The following is a 16,525-nucleotide window of genomic DNA, read 5'->3' as shown; positions in this document are numbered from 1 at the left end:
GCCTAAACGTCTACTCCATTCATTTCAGGGGGACTGCAGGGAGTACAGGGCCCCTGTTCTCATGATCGATGGGGGTCCCAGCTGTAGGACACCCACCAATCTAATAGTTATCCCCTAACAACAGAAAAACCCCTTCAACATTCACCTGGTCATTAGTGTCAATAGGGTATGGGGTATATCCCTTTAGAGTTACTGATTGCATTGATTTGACTGTGTTATTCCACTTTAAAGAGGTAATCCCACAAATTATAAATATATAGGGTAATGTACAAGACAGTATTCCTTTAAGTGCAACCTCTCCATTCATTTCTGTGGAAGTGCCAGAGATAGCCGAGCACTGTACTTGGCTAACTCCAACGCGGCGATAAAAATGAATTGAGTGGAAGCACACATTTCCAACAGGCCCCTCCTTCTATTTTAGGGGGTCTCCACTGGGTACAGCCCTCAATTTTTTTGTGACTGGGAATCCGAGCAGTAGGAACCTCATGATAAGTTAGTTATTCCCTATGCTGTGGCTAGAGGATAACGTTTTCCTATCACAGGGCTTTGGTCGCCAATGCGACTTAGAATTTACAAAAGGCGACAAGACTTTTTAGTCTTGTCGCCATTTGTGACTAGACCCGCCACCGCAGTTCTGCAGTTGAATACAGCGGCGGGGCACAGGAGATGATAGTTTTCTGCCCCGCCGCCGATGTTATTAGCAGCGCAGTGGAGAAGGAGTCTCTATCTCCCCCCTGTGCCGCAGCCACCAATAAGAAGGGAGACGGAGGGGAGGGGCGCCACCAATGAAGATAACTGATCTGTTAATACAGGAGGCGGGTGCCGGAAACAAATAGCCAGCACCCGACCTCTATGACAGTGACCTGAGATCAGCGGCAGTTGAGTTAACCCTTCAGGTGCGGTACCTGAGGGGTTAACTGCAGCTGATCGCAGCTCCCTGCCTTTCATAGAGGTCGGGTGCCAGCTATTTGATTCCTGCACCCGCCTCCTGTATTTGTATTAACAGGTCAGTTATCTACATTGGTGGCGCAGTGTGCCCCCCCCCCCCCCAACACCCCAGTACAATAAACATTGGTGGTGCAGTGCCAGTGAGGGTTAAAATAAATTAAATAAAATGAACTCATCTCCTCCAATTGATCACGTAGCTGCCGGTCTCCTGTTCTTTCTTCAGGACTTGTCAAAGGACCTGTGGTGATGTCACAGAGTTCATCACATGGTCCATTACCATGGCGATGGATCATGTGATGTACCATGTGATGAGCACAGTGATGTCACCACACGTCCTTTGACAGGTCCTGAAGAAAGAACAGGAGACCGGCAGCTACGCGATCAATTGGAGAGGGGAGTTTAATTTTTTTTTACCCTCAATTGACCTTCTACTAAGCATTCTGTTTTAAAGAATGCTATTATTTTCCCTTATAACCATGTTATAAGGGAAAGTAACACAGTGAATAGGCTTTCATCCTAGCAACCATGTGTGAAAATCGCACCGCATCCGCACTTGCTTGCGGATGCTTGCGATTTTCAAGCAGCCCCATTAACTTCTATGAGCAGTGATTTTCACGCAATGCACAAGTGATGCTTGAAAATCACCGCTCATGTGAAAGGGGCCTAAGGGTGAATAGGACCAAGGGGGCAAATAGCAAGTAAAAAAAACACAAACACTAAGGCTACTTTCACACTTGCGGCAGTGTGATCCGGCAAGCAGTTCCGTGGTCGGAACTGCCCGCCGGATACGCCGATCTGGATGTGACTGAAAGCATTTGTGAGACGCATCTGGATGCAGATACATCTCACAAATGCATTGCAAGAATGAATCCATCTCTCCACTTGTCATGTGGACAGACGGATCCATCTTGTATCTTTTTTCATATTTTTAACGATCTGCGCATGCGCAGACCGGAAGTACGGATCCGGCGTTCCGGTATTTTGAATGCCGGATCTGGCACTAATACATTCCTATGGGGAAAAATGCCCGATCCAGCATTCAGGCAAGTCTTCAGTTTTTTTCGCCAGAGATAAAACCGTAGCATGCTACGGTTTTCTCTTTTGCCTGATCAGTGAAAATGACTGAACTGAAGACATCCTGATGCATCCTGAACGGATTACTCTCCATTCAGAATGCATGGGGATATGCCTGATCAGTTCTTTTCCAGTATTGAGCCCCTAGGACGCTAGTGTGAAAGTACCCTAAAATATTAAGTTTCCCCCTATAAAATCCCCCCTTTCCCAATTTTACATATAAAATATATAAACAATAAATAAATAAACATATTACATAGCACTGCCTCCGAACGTCTGAAAAGTCCAAACTATTAAGTTAATAAAAAATATCTCCTATGCGGTGAGCGCCGTAACAGAAATAAATAAAAACCATGTGATTCGCCATTTTTTTGTCACCCCCAAAAATAGGATAGGACTGTTCTATTATGGGCCGAACGTTTCATAAAATGCGAAACGCACGCTGCTTTTTTCTCGTACATTCCATTGGGGGACACAGACCATGGGTATAGCTTAGAGGTATTACTAGGAGGGACACTATGCAAAAACGAAGCTCCTCCTCCTCGGGCTATACCCCCAGACACCTCCAGGAGGACTTCAGTCTTTGCTTAGTGTCTGGGGGGGGGGGGGGTCATGGAGGTTGACGCTTATTCTTCTCCTGTTTGTTATTTTTTTCTGTTTCAGATGGGGACGCAGGTCAGCATGGCGCTTTCCTGGCCCCCGTGGAGTGTCTGCCACCGTCTTTTGACGTTTCCTGGCTACCTCCCATTCCCCCACAGAAGAAAAGTGGCTCCAGGCTCAACCTGTCAGCTCTGGTATCCCACCAGCTGCTGGGACACCTGCTGCCTACCCTCCACCAGAGCACTGTTCTCCTAGATTGGAGTCAGAAGTCTGAAGAGGTGCATCCCTGCTGGTCTGGACATCGAGGGAGCATGCTGAGCAGATAAGTATTGCCCATTCCCTCCCCCTCCCTCTGTGTCAATTTGTCTGTGGCTCTTCTTGAGGCCGACCTGGGTGAGCTTGAGAAGGATCCTGCTGGGGGGCGGTTTGGAGAACTGGCATGTTCTCTCCCCCTACAAACAACGCGGGGGAACTGCCGAGCGGGGACTCGGCGCCCATAGCACTTCTCATATTACTTCAGGCCAGGGCCGCTGCGCTCTCCGCAGCACCCGCCGGCAGACCGCTCCTCCCTGCCTTCTATTAACCCCTGCTGCGCCGCGTGAAGGGGTGTCTTTCAAATCGCGCGCGCTTATTTCGCGCCACCATGACGCATTCGGGGGGGGGCGGAGCCTCGGCGTCCCGCTCTGACTCTCCTTACAACGGAGACTCTGCTAGCTTGCGGCCGTGCAGCTCCTCACTTCTCTACACCGGAGACTTCTGCTGTTGCCTGGGTGGTAGGATTTCAGCTTGCCCTGCTCCTGATCTTTGCAGCAACTGGTAGGAGATCTTTTACTGTTGGGTTTCCATTATGCCAAAACCTGGGGCCCATAAGTCTGCCAAGGCTTCCTCTCAGGCTCCTTTGGGGTCATGTAAGGTGTGCCTTCTGCCTTTTTCTGTCTCTGGTACCTATGACTCGTGCCCTGCTCCTGGACAGGATCAGCCTCCTTCTCTTGCCCTCCACTAGTCGGGAGTTCTCCCTTTTTCCGCCTAAAAAGCAGGAGTCCGTGGTGTTCCCCGTTCATGAGGAATTCACAGCGGTCATATCAAAGGCTTGGGGTTCCTCCCTGCAGGATGCGGTGGACAGACGTTTGGATTCACTTTCCAAGTCCATCTTTTCCCTGGCAGGCGCTTCCCTGCGACCGGCCTTTGCGTCGGCTTGGGTTGCCAGAGCCCTTACGGCGTGGTTGCGGCGCCACAACCAGGATCTGGCGGAGCAGGACGCCACTGCAGACACTCTGGATTTTATCCTCCAAATGTCTCAGGCTTCTAAATATCTCTGTGAAGCTTCAATGGATATAGTCTCCCTCTTTGCCCGTATTTCGGCCCTCTCGGTCATTCAGCACAAGGAGGTTTGGTTGAAGGTGTGGGATGCTGATGCTTCTTTCAAACGTTCCCTCGCTAACCTTCCCTTTGAAGGATCCAGGCTCTTTGGGCCCAGTTGGACGAATTCATTTCTGCCGCAACGGGGGGCAAGAGTACTCATCTGCCTCAACCCAGGTCTAAACGCCCCTTTCGATCTCGGGCTTCAGGGTTCCGGGTCCAGTCCTTTCGTCGTTTCTCCACTGCCAGGACGTCGTCGTCCTCGTCAGCTGGGGGATCCCAGGACTCCCGCAAAAAGACTTTCTTCAAACCCCAGCCCTCTTGGCGACCACGGGCACAGTCAGCCCGTCCTCCTGCATGAAGGGGTGCCCCCACCCCTCGTGGTGGGGGGCCGTTTGCTCTCCTTTCAACAGGTCTGGAGGGCTCACGTTCAGGACGCCTGGGCTCTGGAGATTGTGACGTCCGGTTACAAATTGGAGTTCGCGTCCAGTCCGCCGGAACGTTTTTTTCCCTTCTCGCGTTCCGGGGGATCCGGCCAGGGCCTCGGACCTCCTTTTGGCGGTCTCCTCTCTTCTGGACCGGGGTGTCATTTTTCCCGTTCCCCCGGAAGAACAAGGAACAGGTTTTTACTCAAACCTGTTCGTCGTTCCGAAGAAGGAGGGGTCGGTGCGTCCGATCCTGGATCTGAAGCTTCTCAACAAGTTTCTACGGGTGCGGAAGTTTCGCATGGAGTCCCTTCGCTCCATTATTGCTTCTCTGCTTCCAGTGGAATTTCTCGCGTCTGTGGACATTCAAGACGCCTACTTACACGTCCCGATTGCGAAGTCTCACCAACGCTTTCTGCGTTTTGCCATCTGGGGTCGTCATTACCAGTTCGTCGCCCTGCCTTTTGGGTTGGTGACCGCCCCTCGTGTTTTTACCAAGGTTCTGGCGCCTCTCATGGCACTTCTTCGCACCAGGGGCGTCTCTTTGTTGCCCTACCTGGACGACATCTTGATAAAAGCCCCGTCTCTTTCACAGACCGAGGACAGCGTCCGAATCACCGTTCAATCTCTAGAACGGTTCGGGTGGCTGATCAATCTACCCAAATCCTCTCTGCGCCCTTCCCAGAGACTCTCCTTCCTAGGGATGGTCTTGGACACCTCGAGTTCTCAGGTGTTTCTTCCGGATTCCAAGTCCTCTCAGATTCGACGGGCAGTGTCGCTCCTTCTACATGCTTCGTGTCCCACCATTCGGGAGTGCATGCGGGTTCTGAGCCTTATGGTCGCCTCCTTCGAGGCGATTCCATATGCCCAATTCCACACTCGACCGTTGCAACAGAGGATTCTTGCCCTCTGGGACAAGACCTCTCGGGGTCTGGAGGCTCCCGTCCGCCTGTCCCGGCAGGTTCGGGTGTCTCTCCCTTGGTGGCAGTCCTCCCTGAACCTATCATCAGGGAGGTCCTTCCTTCCGTTCTCCTGGACGATAGTCACCACCGATGCCAGCCTCATCGGTTGGGGAGGCGTTCTCCAGAACCTTACAGTTCAGGGGGTCTAGTCGACGGAGGAACAGTCTACCGATAAACGTTTTGGAGCTGAGGGCGATTTTCAACTCCCTCTCCCACTGGACTCCCCTCCTTGCAGCTCGGCCGGTGCGTGTTCAGTCGGACAATGCCACGGCTGTGGCCTACGTCAATCATCAGGGCGGAACGCGCAGTCGGGCAGTGATGCGGGAAGTGGCGAGGATCCTCCTATGGGCGGAGTCTCATGTTCCAGTGTTGTCGGCAGTGTACATTCCGGGTGTCAACAACTGGACGGCGGATTTTCTGAGCCGCACCAAGGTTGATCCAGGAGAGTGGTCTCTACATCCGGAGGTGTTAGAGGACATCTGCCGCCGATGGGGCCGTCCGGACGTGGATTTAATGGCGTCCCGACTAAACAACAAGGTGCCGGTGTTTCTGGCCCGCGCTCGAGACCCGAGGGTGTGCGGAGTGGACGCGCTGGTGTCTCCATGGCAGCAATTCGGCCTCCTCTGTCTTCCCTCCACTTCCTCTGTTGCCGAAGGTGCTGCGCAAGATCGAGGCAGAGGGGATACCGGCCATTCTCATTGCTCCGGATTGGCCTTGCTGCGCCTGGTTCTCCAACGTCGTCCGAATGCTTGCGGACGTTCCGTGGCCTCTTCCCGACAGAGAGGATCTCCTGTCTCAGGGACCGCTCTTCCACCAGAATTCACGTCAGCTGCGTTTAACGGCGTGGCTATTGAGACCTACATCCTGAGGAAGAGGGGCTTCTCTGATGCAGTGGTGAGAACCATGATCAGAGCTCGGAAATCGGCTTCTTCACGGATCTATTATCGCACCTGGAGGGCCTATCTAACCTTTTGTGAGAGATCGGGTTTTCCGCCACTTCGTTTCTCTGTCCCAGTGGTGCTGTCTTTTCTACAGTCCGGCCTTGAGGTGGGGCTGTCGCTCAGTTCTTTGAAGGGTCAGGTTTCGGCCTTGGCTGTCTTTTTTCAAAGGTCCATTGCCTTTTTGGGGCCTGTGAGAACCTTCCTGCAGGGGGTGGCACATTCGGTTCCTCCCTTGCCCCCCTGGGATCTCAACTTGGTCCTGCGCGCCCTTTCAGGAGGCGCCTTTTGAGCCTCTGAGGGAGGTCTCCCTGGTCTTCCTCACCTGGAAGGTGTTTTTTCTGGTGGCCATTACCTCCATCAGGAGGGTTTCGGAGCTGGCCACGCTTTCCTGTCAGGAGCCTTTTCTGGTCTTTCACCAGGATAAGGTGGTGCTACGGCCGGTTCCTTCTTTTTTGCCCAAGGTGGTTTCTCCATTCCACCTTAACGAGGATCTTGTCCTGCCCTCTTTTTGTCCTTCTCCGGCAAACCCCAAGGAACGTGCTCTCCACTCCCTGGACGTCGTCGGGGCCCTGAAGGTGTATCTGGGGGTTACCGCCTCCTTCCGTCGTTCGGACTTCCTCTTTGTGATTCCCGAGGGGTCTCGTAAGGGTCTGGCGGCTTCCAAGGTTACTGTGGCGCGGTGGATCCGTTCCGCTATTGCTGCGGCCTATCACGCTCGTGGCCAGGTTCCCCCGTCGCGGATTACCGCTCACTCCACAAGGGCAGTGGGAGCTTCCTGGGCCAGACGCAATCGCGCCTCCGCCTCCCAGTTGTGTAAGGCTGCCACTTGGTCGTTTTTGCATACGTTCACAAAGTTTTATCAGTTGCACTCGCTGGCCTCGGCTGATGCTGTCCTTGGACGCAGGGTATTGCAGGCTGTGGTTCCTGTTTGACTGTTGGACGTTTCTTTTCCTGGCGGTGTTTTTTTTTTTTTTTTTTTTTTTTTTTTTTTTCACCCCATGGACTGCTTTTGGACGTCCCATGGTCTGTGTCCCCCAATGGAATGTACGAGAAAAGGAGATTTTTTGTGAAACTCACCTGTAAAATCTTTTTCTCGTCTTTTCCATTGGGGGACACAGCTCCCGCCCACTTTTTTCATTTATGCTTCAGGGTGTGTTGGTGTGATGGTTTCCATTGTGCTTTTTTCCGTTCTCCTTCTCCTACTGCTTTTGTAACGACTGAAGTCCTCCCGGAGGTGTCTGGGGGTATAGCCCGAGGAGGAGGAGCTTCGTTTTTGCAGTGTCCCTCCTAGTAATACCTCTAAGCTATACCCATGGTCTGTGTCCCCCAATGGAAAAGTCGAGAAAAAGATTTTACAGGTGAGTTTCACAAAAAAAATCTCCTTTTTTGGTGTTTTTTTTTTGTTTTGTTTTTTTGAGTATTGCAATACTTTTTTACGGTGACCAAAGCAAATCAAAATGTTGTTATCGAAACAACCCTACGCCTATCTGATCGGCGTAGCGTTGTCACAATAACAAAATTTTGATTCAGTTTCGATTTGGCGACTAAAAATGTAATTTGGCTCCTACATTTTTCAGTTCAGGATCCAATTGCTACTAGGCATTTTTTTATTTTATTTTTGTCTGGAGCACTGTATCAGAATACTCCTTTAACCATAACAGTGTAAAAACAATCTGCTGCTTTTCAGTGTACTTTCTCCCCTCTTTTTAAGGTTTCCTTCACACCCTGAGGATTTTGTTGCAGAATTCAGTGAATTAAAAACAGTTCCATTCATTTGAATGGGGCTGCAAGCACATGGATTTTTGCAGGCGGCATTCAGTTGAATTGAGCGGATTTTCAGTCATGGAAAATTCTAGATCAGAATCTGCAGTCTGTAAAGACCCTAACTCGCCCGTTCTGAAGCTTTTTCTGTGGGTGGGCAGAAACTTGTCACATTAGGTATCTGCGTCTTCCAGGAGTGTATTGCAATTTTGTAATCCCCTTCTATCTTCTTTCACTGGATAGAAAATACAGCCTAGTGCACAGCTCCAGCGATTTGACTAATAAATAGCAAAATAGTAATGCAATGCTTCCCCCCAACTTCCTTCTCCACTGTCTAGAGAGATAAATGGCTTTATTTGTGGTCTGTATCATTGGGGGGATGCAGCAAAGATCTTGGGTATAGGTGCTGCCACTAGGAGGCGGACAATAAGCTAAAAGTGTTTACTCCTCCCACCAGCTGTGCCCCTCCTGCGGCACTGAGCTTATCAGTTTTAGCTCAGTGTCTATAGGAGGCAGACATCTGCTCTGCAGGTTCTGCTTTTTTATTTAAAGATGATCACACACTGGGTCCAGGATGGAATTATTCCTCAGTTATCAAACTGTCATGCAGCAGGATGCCCCCTAACATCCATAGCAACCAGAAAAGAGAAAAAGATGACGCGGTGACACTACCAAATCCTCCAGAGCATGCCAGTCATAGGTCATAGGTCTTCAATGCCCTTTCACCAGTTCTCCCCCACCAAATGGGAGCCTGGAGGCTGAAGGACCTTGCTGGAATCGAGGCTAGACAAGCCACTACTTTTCTGGGAGCTGGAGATAGGCGAGTATATTAGACCCCCCTCACTCCCTCCCGATCCATCCATGCATTTAACTCCTGAGGTACGACTTTCCCCAGCAAGCCAATTGGCGCATATTGTCAGCACTACCTGCAGGGCACCTTGCTTCCTTTTACACTATTTGCAGACTGGGACTCCTGTATCTCCCAGTCTGCACATTTCCGAGTGTCTCCCCCCTCCCGCAGCGTGTCTTTTAGCAGTTTTTCTGCTCCATGTGCCCCTCCCAGGGGAAGGGTCTTCCTACTGCCCCGAACCACAACTCTGCATGCCAAGACATCCTCCTGGGATTGGCTCTGGCCTGGATATCTCCCTCCACCTCCGTTTTGGCTCCTCCTCCTCTTTCTCCCTGCTTTGATGAAGGCACCTGCTCTGGCCTTCTCTTGGGAGCCTCAGCTCTGCAAACTGGTAGGCTCTGCCCCTGGTGGCACATCTTCTTATCTACAGGTCCTTCTAAAAAAATTAGCATATTGTGATAAAGTTCATTATTTTCTGTAATGTACTGATAAACATTAGACTTTCATATATTTTAGATTCATTACACACCAACTGAAGTAGTTCAAGCCTTTTATTGTTTTAATATTGATGATTTTGGCATACAGCTCATGAAAACCCAAATTTCCTATCTAAAAAAATTAGCATATTTCATCCGACCAATAAAAGAAAAGTGTTTTTAATAGAAAAAAAAGTCAGCCTTCAAATAATTATGTTCAGTTATGCACTCAATACTTGGTCAGGAATCCTTTTGCAGAAATGACTGCTTCAATGCGGCGTGGCATGGAGGCAATCAGCCTGTGGCACTGCTGAGGTGTTATGGAGGCCCAGGATGCTTCGATAGCGGCCTTAATCTCATCCAGAGTGTTGGGTCTTGCATCTCTCAACTTTCTCTTCCCAATATCCCACAGATTCTCTATGGGGTTCAGGTCAGGAGAGTTGGCAGGCCAATTGAGCACAGTAATACCATGGTCAGTAAACCATTTACCAGTGGTTTTGGAATGTGAGCAGGTGCCAGGTCGTGCTGAAAAATGAAATCTTCATCTCCATAAAGCTTTTCGGCAGTTGGAAGCATGATGTGCTCCCAAATCTCCTGATAGCTAGCTGCATTGACCCTGCCCTTGATAAAACACAGTGGACCAACACCAGCAGCTGACATGGCACCCCAGACCATCACTGACTGTGGGTACTTGACACTGGACTTCAGGCATTTTGGCATTTCCCTCTCCCCAGTCTTCCTCCAGACTCTGGCACCTTGATTTCCGAATGACATGCAACAGTCTAGTACTGCTTCTCTGTAGCCCAGGTCAGGCGCTTCTGCCGCTGTTTCTGGTTCAAAAGTGGCTTGACCTGGGGAATGCAGCACCTGTAGCCCATTTCCTGCACACGCCTGTACACGGTGGCTCTGGATGTTTCTACTCCAGACTCAGACTCAAAATTTCTTTCTGTGTCTTACCCTCTTGCTTGAGGGTGTCAATGATGGCCTTCTGGACAGCAGTCAGGTCGGCAGTCTTACCCATGATTGCGGTTTTGAGTAATGAACCAGGCTGGGAGTTTTTAAAAGCCTCAGGAATCTTTTGCAGGTGTTTAGAGTTAATTTGTTGATTCAGATGATTAGGTTAATAGCTCGTTTAGAGAACCTTTTCATGATATGCTAATTTTTTTAGATAGGAATTTTGGGTTTTCATGAGCTGTATGCCAAAATCATCAATATTAAAACAATAAAAGGCTTGAACTACTTCAGTTGGTGTGTAATGAATCTAAAATATATGAAAGTCTAATGTTTATCAGTACATTACAGAAAATAATGAACTTTATCACAATATGCTAATTTTTTTAGAAGGACCTGTATATCCCTCCTGCAGGCTCTTGTCTCAATTTGTTAGGTAAAAGCCATTTACTCTAGGTCTGCTGTCCTCCAGGGACCCCCTCCTCTTCCCCCTTTATCACAGTCATGTCCGATCCTAGAAGGGAAGCTCTCAGACAAGAGCCCTCCATTGCTACACACTTTTCTTGCACCTGCTGTAGTACCAAATTTCAGTGTGGTCCACCTCGTCATAACTTAGGCGCATCCTCCGGCAGGGGAGGAGGCACCAGTCTTGATAAATCTGCCCAAAACTGTACTGTACATAAATATTATTATTGCAGGTATGTTGCAATAATAGTTAATTTGAAATATCCTATTCATTGCAAAGTGATACTTTTTTGGGGATAACCCCTTTAAAGATTTGGCCTATTTTCTACCCTTTTATTTCTGTTAGTGTCAGTATTATTGTCTTATTGTATTATCTTTATTTTTTTTTAATGAGTTTTATATTTTTCAATAGTAACTTTTTTTACCTGCGACACATCAATTTTTTGTGAGGGGGAAAAAAACATTCTGCCATTGTTTATATTTTCTTGGTACCATATTTGATCTTTTTATTTTTTACAGGTTGAGTATGTGCATATGTTAAATGCCACAATGTGTGCTACAACACGGACAATCTGTGCAATTTTAGAGAATTATCAAACTAGCGAAGGAATTATTGTACCTGAAATACTAAGAGATTTCATGCCTCCTGGTCAGTATTAGATATTATTACCCTTCTTGAAAATGTATGCTTTTCAATGTTTTGTTTTCCACCTCACTGGCATTTTCTACATGACATTCAGATTTAAGCTACTTTCTAATCTTATGACTCAAATGGCTGATTCTGAGTTCCAATCTGCAAAAAAAAACTGAAACATCATGTGGCAAGTCTCATCGAAGGTGGACTCAAAGGTTTTTATGATAAACATATATTAAATTTTTTGAATTTCTGGTAACTTTTTAAAAAATGTTTCATGTCTCCAGGGGCGTAGCTAGAGATGACTGGGCCCCATAGCAAAAAAAATTTATGGCTCCCACCCCCACATACCTCTCGGACCTTGCCGCCACATCCGCAGCTCCTCATGCACTTGCGACCGTTACGCGTAGGACTGAGCACAGACAGTTGGTAACTGGCAACGCATTTGTGCCAAATGTTTGTATTAAAGTAGGACTAGTCAGAACTGCCTCCCAGACTGCACGACCACTCCAGGGGTCAAGTCCTGGGGAAATGGGGAAAAAAAGTGTGGGAACTCGCCCAAGATCCACTGCCACCCCGACCCCCACCCCAAAAAATAAATATATATATATATATATATATATATATATATATATATATTTCACAGAAAATTCAGTGCAACATAAAACATAAACAAAAACTGGAATTTTAAAACTTTCATATTATAAGCTCCCCTTATATTACTTACAGTTCTGAAGACTCAGGGGTGCTGGCTGGCTTGGCGTCGGGGGTGCTGGCTGGCTTGGCTGGGCAGAAGGAGTGTGGGAGACTGTGAGGCCTTTTTTCTCCAAGCTGCTCCGGAAAAAAAACATTTTTCATTATACCTCAGGTCAGACCACCAATCAGACCCCCAATGTTAATCAAACCTCAGCTAACAGCCCTAATAAGATCCCCAATGTTAATAAGACCTCAGATAACACCTCCGCTCAGATCCAAATATGAATTACCTCCAATCAGACCTCCGATAAGAGCCCCATGTCTTATAGCAACCCCCAGTAGCCTCATCAGCAGCCCCCAGTAGCCTCATCAGCAGCCCCCAGTAGCCTCATCAGCAGCCCCCAGTAGCCTCTCACCAGCGGCCCCCCCAGTGCGCCCTCCCGGGTATTAAAATAATTGGTGGGCAGTGCACTCTCCCCTGTATTAAAATAATTGATGGGCAGTGCACCCTCCCCCTCTCCCCTGTATTAAAATCATTGATGGGCAGTGCACCCCCCTGTATTCAAATCATTGGTGGGCAGTGCGCCCCCCCTCCCCAGTATTAAAATCATTGGTGGGCAGTGCGCCCTCTACCCCCCCCCCCCCCAACATTGGTGGCAGCGACAGTTTCGATCGGTTACCATAGCAGCTAGGACGCTACTGAAGTCCTGTCTGCCATGGTCAGTTAGTCAGCAGCATACTTACATGTGCTGTGGCCGCCCGACGCTCCTTCTTGTAACTCGTCACAGGTCTGTACAGCGCATTGCTTATGCTTAAAGCAATGCGCTGCACAGACTTGAGACGAGTTACAAGAAGAAGGAGCGTCGAGCTGAGGGCAATTTTTCACTCCCTCTCCCATTGGACTCCTCTCCTTGCGGGCCGCCCGGTGAGGATTCAGTCGGACCATGCCACAGCTGTGGCTTACATCAACCATCAAGGCGGGACCCGCACCCGGATGGTGATGCAGGAGGTGTCCGGAGTCGCACGTTCCAATGTTGTCAGCGGTATACATTCCAGGAGTAGACAACTGGACAGCGGACTTTCTAAGCCGCAACAAGGTGGATCCAGGCGAGTGGTCTCTGCATCCGGATGTATTCGAAGACGTCTGACGCAGATGGGGCCGTCCGGATGTGGACTTGATGGCGTCCAGGCTCAACAACAAGCTCCCGGTGTTCCTGACTCGCGCCAGGGATCCGAAGGTGTACGGGGTGGTCGCGCTGGTGTCTCCGTGGCAGGACTTCAGCCTCCCCTATGTCTTCCCTCTGCTACCGAAGATTCTATGCAAGATCGAGGCGGAAGGAATTCCGACCGTTCTCATCGCTCCAGATTGGCCTCGCCGCGCATGGTTCGTGGACGTGGCTCGGATGCTGGCGGACGCCCCATGGCCTCTTCCCGACAGAGGATCTGCTGTCTCAGGGCCCGTTCTTCCACCGGAATTTACAGTCTCTTCGTTTAACGGCGTGGCTGTTGAAACCACCATCCTGAGGAAGAAGGGGTTCTCGGATTCGGTGATTAGAACCATGATCAGAGTGAGGAAGCCTTGCTCTTCTGGGAGTCCCTTGCTCTTCTGGGTCCTGTGAGGACTTTTCTTCAGGGGGTGGCGCATTCGGTCCATCCGTACATCCCCCCTTTGCCTCCTTGGGATCTCAATTTGGTCCTGCGCGCTCTCCCCCTTCGAGCCTCTGAGGGAGGTCTCCCTGACCTTTCTCACCTGGAAAGTGCTTTTCCTTGTGGCCATAACTTCCATCAGGCGGGTATCGGAGCTGGCCGCACTTTCCTGCCTGGAGCCTTTTCTGGTTTTCCACCAGGATAAGGTGGTGCTCCGTCCGGTTCCCTCCTTTTTGCCCAAGGTGGTCTCTCCCTTCCACCTTAACGAGGATCTTGACCTGCCCTCCTTTTTGTCCTTCCCCGGCAAACCCCAAGGAACAGGCTCTCCATTCCCTGGATGTTGTCCGGGCCCTGAATCTGACGGCTACCACCTCCGTCCGCTGTTCAGACTCCCTCTTTGTGCTGTCTTTGGCCGCAGGGTTTTGCAGGCTGTGGTTCCTGTTTGACAGTTGGACGCTCCTCCTGGCGGTGCTGATGTTTTTTCCTACCCCATGGACTGCTTTGGGACATCCCATGGTCTGTGTCCCCCAATGGAAAAAAGTACGAGAAAAGGAGATTTTTTTGTGAAACTCACCTGTAAAATCTTTTTCTAGTCTTTTCCATTGGGGGGGACACAGCTCCCACCCATTCTGCCGGTTGCAGGAGAGGTTTTCAGTTCAGTTCTGTTTGTGGTTGGACCTCATGGGCTTTGGTCCAATGGCTTCCATTATTTTTTCTCGTCTCCTTCTCCTACTGCTTTTGCCACACCTGAGTTCCTCCTGGTGGAGCCTGGAGCCCTAGGAGGAGGAACTCTCTTTTATATTTGCATAGTGTCCCTCCTACTAATACCTCTAAGCTATACCCATGGTCTGTGTCCCCCAATGGAAAAGACGAGAAAAAGATTTTACAAGTGAGTTTCACAAAAAATCTCCTTTTTAAATCCTCAGCCGGCGGCCCGGGCCCCCAGTGGCATAGGGCCCCATATGCTATAGCGATCCCTATGCCACTGGTCACAAACAAACCCGGTCAGCATACAGCTGCTCACTCCACTTCCTGACCTGAAGCTGCTCCCCCTCCTCACTTCGTCTGCCCTGCACAGTACAGTGTATGCAGGGCTCGCCTCTCAGCCTCCACTCCGCCCCCTATGTGATTTTAGTTAGCAACTTGGCTGCAGGGCCGCGCCGCACGCAGGTATGGCTTTACTGTGGCTCTCCTGGCTTGAGGGGGTCCTGTGGGCCCACTTGGCTTAGGGGCCCAGTCGCAATTGCGACCGCTGCTACCCCTATAGCTACGCCAGTGCATGTCTCTGGCTATATTTAACAGAATGTATATAATCATGCAGTTTTCTCACTGGCCACTAGGTCTAATAATATGTTGAGACTTCCTGTTCTGTACAGGTAATTTTCAGTAGGTATTTTGTTACCGTCACAGGTGGAATTTGAATGACATACAGTCAGGTCCATAAATATTGGGACATCGACACAATTCTAAAATGTTTGGCTCTATACACCACCACAATAGATTTGAAAAGAAACTAACAAGATGTGCTTTAACTGAAGACTCTCAGCTTTAATTTGAGGATATTTACATCCAAATCAGGTGAACAGTTTAGGAATTACAACAGTTTGCATATGTGCCTCCCACTTGTTAAGGGACCAAAAGTAATGGGACAGAATAATAATCATAAATCAAACTTTTACTTTTTAAAGGGAGTCTGTCAGCAGATTTACCCCTTTTTAACAGTTGCCATTATGCTGTAGCCGCAAAACAGACGATTAACACAGTACCTTGATACGCTTTGGTGGACTTTTAAATCTGCCAAAAACGAACTTTGATGAGGGCTCGCAAGTGCCCAGGGCGGAGTCCACCGTGTTGGAGCCCAGGCAGCTCTGCCTCTTCGGCTCTTATCCCCTCCCAGCCTCCTCCTCTGCTCGCCTATCTGTTGTCTCTCCCCCTCAGCGAGATCCCGCGCCGATGCGATAACTTCCTTGGCCGGGGCATGCGCACTGCAATGCCCATTGCTGACACGGCATCGCAGTAGCTTATGCGCATGCCCCGACCAAGGAAGTCATCGCGTCGGCGCGGGATCTCGCTGAGGGGGAGAGACAACAGATAGGCGAGCAGAGGAGGAGGCTGGGCGGGGATAAGAGCCGAAGAGGCAGAGCTGCCTGGGCTCCAACACGGTGGACTCCGCCCTGGGCACTTGCGAGCCCTCATCAAAGTTCGTTTTTGGCAGATTTAAAAGTCCACCAAAGCGTATCAAGGTACTGTGTTAATCGTCTGTTTTGCGGCTACAGCATAATGGCAACTGTTAAAAAGGGGTAAATCTGCTGACAGACTCCCTTTAATACTTGGTTGCAAATCCTTTACAGTCAATTAAAACCTGAAGTCTGGAACGCATAAACATCACCATACGCTGGGTTTCATCACTGGTGATGCTCTGCCAGGCCTCTACTGTATCTGTCTTCAGTTCCTGCTTGTTCTTGGGGCATTTTCCCTTCAGTTTTGTCTTAAGCAAGTAAAATGCATGCTTAATCAGATTCAGGTCAGGTGATTGACTTGGCCATTGCATAACATTCCACTTCTTTTTCCTTAAAAACTCTTTGGTTGCTTTTGCAGTATGCTTTGGGTCATTGTCCATCTGGACTGTGACGCGCCGTCCAACGAGTTCTGAAGCATTTGGCTGAATATGAGCAGATAATATTGCCTGAAACACTTCAGAATTCATCCTGCTGCTTTTGTCAGCAGTCATATCAT

The 16,525-nt window shown here is 49.4% G+C and overlaps 1 protein-coding gene across 3 annotated transcripts in view; it reads left to right on the top strand.

Annotated features, from left to right (window-relative positions):
* The window catches only part of SARS1 (seryl-tRNA synthetase 1), a 178,614-nt gene that overhangs the window by 135,819 nt on the left and 26,270 nt on the right, over nt 1-16,525 (top strand). For 2 of the 3 annotated variants that reach the window (XM_044288249.1, XM_044288248.1), the window contains one exon: nt 11,332-11,461. The exons of the other annotated variant lie outside the window; for it this stretch is intronic. In XM_044288249.1, the coding sequence (XP_044144184.1) occupies nt 11,332-11,461 (130 nt within the window). The remainder of the gene's footprint in view (nt 1-11,331; nt 11,462-16,525) is intronic. 3 annotated transcript variants of the gene reach the window in all.

This window comes from Bufo gargarizans, chromosome 3 (genome assembly GCF_014858855.1).
Source record: "Bufo gargarizans isolate SCDJY-AF-19 chromosome 3, ASM1485885v1, whole genome shotgun sequence".
NCBI classification, from domain to species: domain Eukaryota; kingdom Metazoa; phylum Chordata; class Amphibia; order Anura; family Bufonidae; genus Bufo; species Bufo gargarizans.
The sequence above is the reverse complement of the archived record's forward strand: the minus strand, read 5'-3'. Positions and strand labels throughout refer to the sequence as shown.